Raw genomic sequence first — 10,532 nt, 5'->3', positions numbered from 1 at the left:
TGTTCCTCAAATCTTCCCAAAAGTGGAGATGCAGTATCCAATTCAGACAAAACACTACGTCACCACTAGCTGATAAACAATAACCGCTAAAATGATAAAATGAACAACAATAACATCAGTCCTGTAGGCAGCATGTGATATAACTTTTCAGTTCTCCAAGTTTTAAAAGACACTAAGCAAGGTCACTTTCTGGTTTTGTCCAACTGTCAATCTTTACCAAGGAGGAAACGTGACCACTAAATGAGCAAAATCCAGAGATGTTAATTATTATTGTGTTATAGGTGCAATTTAAAATACACAAAAATTAAAGTTGTTCCACAGCAGTCCTTTGAAAGGAATTTCAGTCTGGTTTTTTTGAAAATGTTCCAGGCAAAAGAGCTGTACGTTTAATTTGCTGACTTTCCCTCCCCCCCCCATAATAAAAAATAGGCAAGAGGAGTAGTTCAGTGTAGCATTATGGTATTAATAATTTCTTCAATAACGCAAAAAGTTGGTAATAACAAAAGTCTCAAAGTTCTTGAATGTTAAAGAAAAAAAAAAGAGCTATGGTTGTTTTGGAACAAAAAACTTTGATGGAAACTGTGTTTGCTAAAGTTGGATAGAGCAGTCTCAAACTTCGAAATCTTACTTGCTCTCTAGCCAGGACCTACTTCCCCTTCAAACATGTTATAGTGGCACCACAATAAAGTGCACAAACTGGATTCTTTCAACAGTGCATGATAAATGAACACAAGCACCCAATAAGTACAGTGGTAGTATAGGGAAACATCATGTTATTCAATGGGTTGGAGGAACAGAATTCAAATTGATTTTGAAGAATCTTGTTTGCTGATAAGGACTTCTAACAGCCTCAGTTTGGCTTTAATTTTCTTGTACTCCCTGTACTCATCAAGCATTGGAACCCGATCTTCTTTCTGTACGTTCCTGTAAAAAGAAGGACACCTAAGTTTCAAGAAAATCTTCCAAACTGCAGCAAACCAAACACAAAATCAACAATGCACAGTTAGCTCAGGGGAGATAAAAACATTTTTGGCAGCTGGTTCACCAATAACAGACACATTGTTATAGTTTAGTTTATTGTAGTTAAAATTGCTATCACCTAAAAAACTGAATTAAAAAAGCCAGCAGCATTTATTCAGCACAAATGTTGCAGCACTGTTTATAAATAGTTCTCTCCAAGTTCTTCTCGAGTTTTTATTAACAGGATATGAACACTTTCATTTCAGATCCTGTGTATAAATTATAGAAAAATACAAATAAATTTAAGTCAATCTACATTTTCACTGTTATGTAGACTGACCCACAAATTGACAGCAGAGATTTATTCTTATTTATTTAAGACTGGACTGTAATAAATTAATCTATTAATCTGACTTATTTTTAAATCAACCCTTCATTATTAACCTCATTATTTGCCATTAAAGTCAAAAGGAGTTATGTCCCAAAATCAGTAAGTGTGTGATGAAACCAAGTTAATGGAATTTGTATGACCAACAGTCCAGGACTTTATAGTTAAGGAGAGAAACTGTAGAAAGTACAGTGAAGTGAGAACATCTGCCAGTCAAGGAAGTGACTGACCTCGAGAGTGTTGTTAGTTTTGTTCATGAGGTGATACACCTCAAAAAACCTCTTATTACAAACAATGGGCAGCAGTTCAATCAAATTCATAACATCTACTCAAATAAGAAGCCTAAAAGAACTAAACAATACAGAGAAGAATAAAAACTATCTGCCCTTAATTGGTAAAGCAAATATCCCCTGTCAGGACTGACCTACAGGAACAAAGGACAAATAGGCAAACTTCCCCCCCGATGTTAAAAACAGAGGGATAATCTGAGGGGGAGGTTATATAAAAAATACTTTTAAAATATAAATATTTTTAAATGTTGATGTTTTTTAATTAAAAAAAACCCCAAAACAAAACAAAAAAACACTTCAATTTTCATTATTAAGCTTTACAGATCATAACAGAGGAAACAAAACTCAGAAGCAGGCTTCCTCCACTATTAATAATACACAAGAATGTTACCTCCTTCAGGAGATTTATTTATAGCAGAGATTAAAACAGATCAGATTCCATTTGGCAACGTTCATATAGAAAGTTGAAAAAAAAATACTTGGCTACAAAATGAGGCTGCTGTCCAGCATCTGTTTTTGTACTAAACAAACCTTCCATTCTGCTGATAAAACTCCTCTTCAAATTCTCGTAATGTCTTACGTAGCTTCTTTTTTTCAGCTCTGGCTTTCCACAGTTGCTCCAATAATTCAGGCCTAAACATTTCAAGTGAAAGAAAAATACTGTTGGTTATACAATAAAATTTAAATTTTTCAAAGCATACTCAAAACCAACTGAGCCAGCTGTACTAATAATCAATTTATCTTGCTCATAAGGAATATGCTGTCTGTCTGATGGTAAAATACTGAGAACAAACTAGTAGTTAATAAAAGGGTATAAATTTCCTGCTGTCTGCACAGCTCAAGTAAGGCTGAAGAAGGTTTAGAAGATACTAAAGAATTCAATGAATACAAAAAGATCTTAATCAGACATATTAGAGGAAAGAACACTCATTCAAGCCCAGCACTTCCTGAGAAGCACTGAACTTGTCACTCCCTTCCACCCAACATCATATATTTGGTATCATGCCTCTAGTGGAAGGTGTCCCTGCTGATGGCCGGGGGGTTGGAACTGGATGATCTTTAAGGTCCCTTCCAACCCAAACCACTTTGTAATTCTATGATTCTTTGCTTCTTAAGTGCAATAACTGCAACTTCTATAATGGAATTAGTCACTTATTTTTACGTACATAGAAGCAGCGCGGGTGCTTGACAGCCGAAGGTCCCGGGTCAGCCTCTCTTGACCATCTTCAACATCAGACTCAGAATTTTCAACTGGGCTTAAAACAGACTGTGTCTGGACAGCAGTTTTCAAGATATCACTCAGGTCTGCAGACAAACCATCGCTTTCCTCCTCTTCTTCCTGAAAGTCAAAGCAGAAATTCAAAACAAATATGAAATATTTCAGTTCCATATTACAAGTGCTGGGAAGTATTTTTTTTAAAAAATGCACTGTACACACCTTAATTTCTTCAAAAAAATGGGCAGTTTCACCTTCAATTATCGGCTGTAACATCTGCCCCCTCCTCTTGGTTGATGGTGACCCCTGCAAAAATTTAAGGTTGTTTCATCACGTGCAGTTAGACATTCAATGCTGTGTGCAGTCAGAATTTTGTTCAAGTCACCTCATACCTAAAAGTATTTCTTTTTTCACAGGAATAAAAGACTGCAAACATACTTCGAGAGCACAAACAAAATAACTATATAACCCAAAAAGCTCAGATGCCCAAAGTATCTTTGACATAGAAATAAATGTTGTAGCTTTTTATGTAAAAATAATCTTCTTCAGACTTAAAATAAAAAGCACTCACTCCATATTCTGTCAAAAATTCCTAAAGCTCAATGATATATGTGAATTTCATATTTGCTATTGTTCCTCCCAAACCAATACACAAGGAGACTATGAAGTTAATGAGGCCAGAGCCACATTTTTATCTTCTGCCAGACATACATTAGGAATAATACTGCCAGTTCCTTTGTCTAGACTACTCTGAAGTCCAGCAATTACAAGTGCCATGTAAGAGTTATCTATTGCCACCTCAGTGTCAAGACCCTTTGAACTTCAGCCTAAACAGGTCCCACTGTGCTGCACAGGAATTGCTGTTAGCTGCCTGTCGCAAACACGCAGTTACACCCTGTTCATCCATTACCCCTGAACAGCACGAGTCATTTCAACAGATGGACTCTTGGAACAGGAAGAAAGTGGAACACGAAAGCCACACAAGACAATGACCTGTCAAAAAAAACTTGAGTTCATGAAAAGTAAATAGCTTCCTGCTTCTTTGGACATTTCCATACAGGCTTCAGAGTATGTGAACAGTGTACTGTGATGCTGTAAGGAAGAACTCATGGAAGCAAGTGTCATGGAAACCAAAAAAACAGTTCTTGAAATACCTGGCACTGAGTATGTCCTACAGAGAAGCTACCACTGAACAATCCTTGGTAATTAGAGAGCTCCACTTATCTGTCTTACAGGTCTCAAAAGCAGAGGCCTGTGAAATATTTTTCACAGGTGTTGCCTACGGCAGATTAAGAACTATGTTACCAAGATCTCTTCTGAATTTAAAATCCTTTTGGTCGGCTATTACCCTCCCTTTATTTCACAGCCAAAAAACCAGAGCAACTATGATATAGTCATAAGTCTACTGATAATCATGGAATCACAGAATATTTTGGGTGGGAAGGGACCTTTAAAGGTCATCTAGTCCAATCCCTCTGCAATAAGCAGGGACATTTTCAACCAGATCAGGTTGCTCAGAGCCCCATCCAACATCTCAGCTGAAGAGTCAGATTTTTTAGGTGAGAGATGGGATAAAACTCTACTAGTCAAGGGCACCACCAATAACCTATGACTCACCAGGCATGAAGAAATGCTTAGGAGATTAAGAGCAACCTGTGTTTATGGAGTTCAGAAAGGGATACTGACATCAAAGCCTTTAAGTTGCCCTTAAACCAAACTATGACTGCAATGTAAATAGCATTTTTCTATAAAAGCAGCTACCCAAAAACGTATGTGTAAGAAAAGAATTATCTTGAACTGGCCCCTTTATCTCGTGCTTCAGCTTAAAGGGGATAGCTAAGGACAGTCAGAGCCAACCCATTAAGCTCCTGCTGAGTAAGCCACTGCCCAGCAATGTAAATCTGGCAGAGAACTGTCTATATGTAAAGAGATTATCTCACATCAGTTATGCAATTCCTTCCTTCTACAAGGGTCAAATAGCCAATATCAAAACTGTTTTGTTGCAAGTCTGGGTCATCATGCAAGATTCTGACAATAGCTCATGAAGAACAAAGACAGAGAGCTGGTTGTCATTCCACAACTGTTTTACAGGTACTACAAACAAGGTGACATCGATCTCCTTGCACAGTACGAAAGCTTTTTCTTCCTTATCTCTTGCAAGGCCACAGAGAGAGGAGAGGATAGAAAGCACTGCAAGCTAGAAGGAAATGAAGTGAAAACACAATGAAAAAGCGCAGATGATGTACAGATGTCGCAAACGTTGATAACGACTCATACTGGGGACACGTGAAGGAATGAAATGGTCCTTACAGCCCTGCTGTCACTCATGCCTCTGGTGACAGTAACCCACAGGACAGCAGAGAGGCAAGCTTCTCTGCAACGGGTGTTACTATTCCTGGGAGGACTAAAAGTACAATATGTACTGTGGATCCACAGCTAACACAGCGACTTGGGAACGTTTCAGCCTTGGGAAGTTAGAACCACTTATTTACTTCTACCAAGAATCATTTATCTCCTAAGAGCCATCAAGGTCACAGAGAGCTTTGACCTGCTCTGCTCTCAGCAGTAAATCAAATGCCTCAAGTACGATGACAACATCATCTTATATATTTTCCACAAGAAAAGATGTGTTTTCTGGAACAGTTTTACTCGCTTTTCTAAAGGCAGCCTAGCAGTTAAAAGTGGAAAAAAAAATAGAAATAGCATTTATTTTTTTTTTTTACTCACAAGAATAGGAGTAATGCTTGCTCTAGTTAACATTTGTTTTACAAGTCTGTATCTGTCATAAAGTGGCTTCACAATATGTCTTTCTTCTCTAGTAACCTAAAGGCAGAGAAACCATAGAATTAATTACACCAGTCACTCAATAATATACACGCAAACACAAAGCAGTCCGCTTCTGGTGCCAGGCTATGGACATTCCATATAGGAATAGAAAACTAGTTTCAGTTGTGTGCATGAAATAGGCTTTATGCACGTAAAGGGGAATAAGTGGGTGCTTTTTCCTCCTCACTTTTCTCATTTTTAACTCCCTATATTTTTCAGGAAGAAGTTTTAAAGATTTCCTAAAAGCTAGGGAAGCTTCAGTAGAAGCAAACCCTCTATCTTTGAAGACCCCATGGAAAAGAGGAAAAAAGGGACCAAGAACTGGGGGAGAAGACCGTGTGTCTAGCAATGATGATGATCCTACAGAGATGACAGGGGAGAAAAGAAAAAGATGAAACTGTAGCAAGATTTTATCCGATTGTCTCTCAATTCTTTGTCACTGTGAACACTAACATAATGAATCTTAAAGGCTCTCCTTACTTGAATTTTTCCCCTAAGGGGATTGTAGAACCAGTGCCACTATCTCCAAGACCATTCTTCTTCCTTGGCTTTTAGACTCAAAGTTTTGGTCATATTTATATGGCAGTGCTGATTACACAGTTAGTATGCCAAGTCCAGAGGGTTGATAGACTAGTAACTGGAAAGATCTTGTGACTGGACTAGTTATGTTGATCACTGTCCAAAATAAAAATCCAGAACTTCAAGCACTGATTGTTAGTCACCTACTCTAACTTCTGTATCTCCAATTAGTTAAAATACATAAATACATGCAACAGACTTGGGGAGGGGGGAGGAAAAGAATATCTTATAATTTCTGTTTTTGTGAAATCCAGAATAACATTTCAAGCCTTTTCCCAGGAAATTCAATTGCATTGTTTATTTTTAAGATTTCTTTCTGCTTCGCAGACATATAAGACACCGAACGACACCCATCATCGCTTTGCTCCAATAACCTACTGATCTGTGGAAAAAGGGCTTATTCATACTTTTTTTTTTTAAAAAAAAAGTCTATGCAGTAGCTGCTTCTGATAGCAACACAGAAACCAACTGTGCTGGCTTTGGCTTTCTTCACCGTAGCTGGTATGGGGCTGTTCTGGATTTGTGCTGGAAACAGTGCTGATAATTCAGCCATGTTTTTGTTACTGCTGAGCGGTGCTCACACAGAGTCCAGGCATTTTCTGTTCCTCACATCGCCACGCCAGCGAGGAGGCTGGGGGTGCACGAGAAGCTGGGAGGGTACACGGCCGAGACAGCTGACCCCAGGGATATTCCAGACCATATGATGTCAGGCTCAGCAATAAACTAGGGGGAAGGTCATGGGGGAGGCTGCTGCTCAGGGACCGGCTGGGCATCGGTCAGCTGGTGGTGAGCAATCATCTTCATTTGCATTACTTGTCTCTCCTGGGTTTTCTCTCTGTTATTTTCCTTTTAATTACAATTATTCATTTTTATTTTATTTTATTTCAATTATTAAACTGTTCTTATCTCAACCCACAAGCTTTCTCACTTTTACCCTGCCAATTCTCTTCCCTCCATCCCATGGAGAGGGGAGTGAGTGAGTGGGTGTGTGGTGCTTAGCTGTCAGCTGCAGTTAAACTACAACACCAATAAATAACTTTGTGTTTTGGAGAAGGAAAAAAAAAAGAACACACATGACCATTAAATCCTGGCATTACTACTGCACAGGAGTTATTGTTGTCTACACATGCATTCACACAGTTTGATAAAGTAAACCAAGTATTACCGGCCGCCCATGTTGACTTTCATAATACAGGAGGCTTTTCTGGAGAGATGTTTTCTCTTCTACCAAATGGTCTTTCGTCATTTTCTGTCAGAAGAATAATTCACATCTAATCAGACACAAGTTACTTTCACAGGTTTTCTATGTTATCAACTCTACAGATGCCTTAGCCAAACTTAGCGTAGTTAATGCCATACACCCCACCTTCATCCATTTAAAACTGTCCAATATTGTCAGCACACACTTGGAAATATGTTATTAAAAAGTGAGCAAGGACAATGTGGTTCATCTTGATCATTTCCCCACAGAGTCTGAAACATGAGGGCTTGGTAAAGGGCTGCTAGACAGAGGCATCATTTTGTCGCTAAAGTGATATCTGAAGTGTCTGACAGTGCTCTGTTTTCTTAGAAACAACCAATCCACAACCTCGTGCTTACTTTTATATCTTCTGGCAAGCATCTCTCAACTCGTTTTTCCTTTAATCTTTTCAAAATCAGCTCAAGTGTAGCTTCCTTGGTGGGCTTCTTCTCTTTCTGCACAACCCGCATCTCGTCTCCATTTTCTTCATCCTCTTGGTCGAGAGAGGAACCAAAGCTTTTTGGAAGAGTGTTACTTCGTGGACGTGTTTGAGGTATGAATTCTCCATCTGAGCTCCTCTGCTTTGCATCTGAAATGAGAAAAATTGCTCAATACAAAGTTTTAAAAGAAATAACTCTCTCAGTTCAACTGCAAATAAAGGAATGTAACAGTTTGCATAGGCCAAGTTTCTCTTCTAATGAACTAAAAACAGACACAAGAATAATTTGATTTTTATTTTTGAATAATTCATACTCTAGAAATGAAACATTTTTACTGACTGTGGAATTTTACTGAATGACTTTGCCATTTTAGTCATATAGATAATTTGTGTTTGTAGAAAACCAGAAACTGTAGCATCCCTTACCTTTTATTTGCTTTTTCAATTTGGTAAGTTCAGTCATCCATTTTAAAACTTTTGGATTGGCTGCAATATCACTATAGGAGGGCTGAAAAGTAATACAAACAAACTACGTTTTATGAAAACAAACACACTGAAGTTTGTTTATAAATATTCTATCAAGATATGGTGATATTTACGACAGCAATTGTGACCAGTAACATGGATGCTACTCATACTCAGTACCAGATCAGATCTTGGTGCCAACATAATGGACAACACTTGTGAAAAGAAACTTGAAACAAGACATCAGAAGTTGAGCCAGAGAGTGGTAAGTTGCTTGTGTCTCTCCACAGGTCTCATCTGATATCCCCCGAGTCTCACTGCATAAATGTCACTGTCTGCCCTTCTCTGAGCTCAGGCATTGTGGCAGGTTTTCTAGCACTGCTGCTGTTGAGTTCATTTTTGCAGACAGCAGTGCATAACAAGATTTTTATCATTTGTGATCCCACAGTTAATAATTCAGTGATGAATTACAGGTACCTTAGCTCTACCACGCAGTCATCTACCTTGAGTAAAAGCAGGAGTGGTAACTTACCTTACTGTTTTTCTCTTTTTCAAATTGTTCCTCAAATTGTTTTATTTTTTTCTGTAATTTCTTGACAAGCTGATAAGGTGTCTTGTCTTCCCTTTTGTCATCTTTTGAGCTAAAGGATGCTCTTCGTGTTCTGCATTAAAAGCATTTTTTAAATGTCATTTAAATAATTAAACGAGTGCAAACAACTTGTATATTTGAATAACAGATGACCAATTTCCATTTTTTCCCCCGCAGTCCTTTCAGGTTTTCAGTTACAGCTATTTACTTACTGAATCAAAATGCTTTGATCTGCTGCCTTCAAAATGTGATCTGTTGTTTTTTTTTCCTCTCTAATTTCAGTAATAGCCCTAACAGTAAGACAGCATTTGAAATTCGACTGTAATAAACTAATGTACTGTTAATTACAGTGTCATTAAAACAGTTCAGATCTTTCTGGTGGCTAGGCTATTTATCTGTGTTACTAGATAACTAATATTTCAGTACTTCTTGAAATATTGGGCACAGAATAAAGCCTAGGCTAGAAGCTACCACTGAACAATCCTTGGTAATTAGACAGCTCCACTTAACTGTCTTAAGCAAGTTATTAGATACTTATCTAAAAAATACCTACGTAATCTAATCTGTTTGCCTTACTAATATATTCTAGAGGATGTGATTCTGGTTTTGAATCATCTTTTGCACTTGTTCAGCTTCTTGACATTTGCTTCTTGTGAAAAACCTTTTTATTTCAAGACTGACCCAGGAGAATTTTCAACTCCACTTATTACACAAGGTGCTTGAAACATCCCTCAACACAGCTCGTGACATCTACGTAGTTCGAGACATTAGAAATACTAATCCAATAATCTACTACTGCAGATCCTTACTTGTTTCAGAATGAGGATAACTGTTATTACAAGCCTGCAGGTCAGCCTTCTGCATAAGTTTAACAGTACTTGTCAACTATCTTTTGCATCAATACAGACAGAGAATTGAAGATCCTAAACTTGGTCTTTCCTGTTCCAGATTTTTATCATTTTTATAAGATTATTTCTTCCCTAACAAGCATGGAATTTTTTCTTAAATTCCTTTTCATAGTAAAAAGTACAGGTCACAGGTTATTTACAGTTTTGGAGGGTCACACTCCACAGTGTCACACAAATAACCTGTTTAATTACAATGCTGCTTTCATACACTAGGTCAAATGGGCTTGATTCTTTAAATCTGCAGAAGACCTGTATTATGAACGCCACCTCTTCACTGTACTGCTATCCATGCCTTTCTCTCTTACAGCTGATGCTCTCCTATAATCCCTCTGAAAGAAGATTTTCCATGGCCCAAATGAAGAATCTGCCCAGACCACTACTGTACAATTTAGCTGCAATGGTTTGTATAACCCGTCTCTCTTTACTGGGAGTGGATAACATACTATGGAAAGCAAATCCAAAATTATGCAACATGAACACAGATATTCATGCTACTGGGAACAAACTTACATAAAATCATAGACCAGCAGTCCAGTAAAGACTAGTAAACAAAGGATATAAATACCATCTTCAGCCCAGGAAGTGCCATTACAGCAGGTTGTCAGAAGCCCTGACCGAATGCCAGGGAAATC

The 10,532-nt window shown here is 38.0% G+C and overlaps 1 protein-coding gene across 2 annotated transcripts in view; it reads right to left on the bottom strand.

Moving 5' to 3' along the window:
* Nucleotides 1–274: 274 nt before the first annotated feature.
* FAM13B (family with sequence similarity 13 member B) overlaps nucleotides 275–10,532 on the bottom strand; it is a 39,001-nt gene continuing 28,743 nt past the window's right edge. For both annotated transcript variants that reach the window (XM_010163073.1, XM_010163072.2), the window contains exons 15-23: nucleotides 8,936–9,065; nucleotides 8,365–8,446; nucleotides 7,859–8,088; nucleotides 7,425–7,508; nucleotides 5,582–5,677; nucleotides 3,077–3,160; nucleotides 2,805–2,977; nucleotides 2,170–2,271; nucleotides 275–924 (exon numbers count right to left, since the gene is read on the bottom strand). In XM_010163073.1, coding sequence (XP_010161375.1) covers nucleotides 801–924; nucleotides 2,170–2,271; nucleotides 2,805–2,977; nucleotides 3,077–3,160; nucleotides 5,582–5,677; nucleotides 7,425–7,508; nucleotides 7,859–8,088; nucleotides 8,365–8,446; nucleotides 8,936–9,065 — 1,105 coding nt within the window. In that variant the 3' untranslated portion in view covers nucleotides 275–800. The remainder of the gene's footprint in view (nucleotides 925–2,169; nucleotides 2,272–2,804; nucleotides 2,978–3,076; nucleotides 3,161–5,581; nucleotides 5,678–7,424; nucleotides 7,509–7,858; nucleotides 8,089–8,364; nucleotides 8,447–8,935; nucleotides 9,066–10,532) is intronic.

This window comes from Antrostomus carolinensis, unplaced genomic scaffold (genome assembly GCF_000700745.2).
Source record: "Antrostomus carolinensis isolate BGI_N321 unplaced genomic scaffold, ASM70074v2 scaffold13222, whole genome shotgun sequence".
NCBI classification, from domain to species: Eukaryota; Metazoa; Chordata; class Aves; order Caprimulgiformes; family Caprimulgidae; genus Antrostomus; species Antrostomus carolinensis.
Note: the sequence above shows the minus strand (reverse complement) of the source record. Positions and strands in the feature narration are given on the sequence as shown.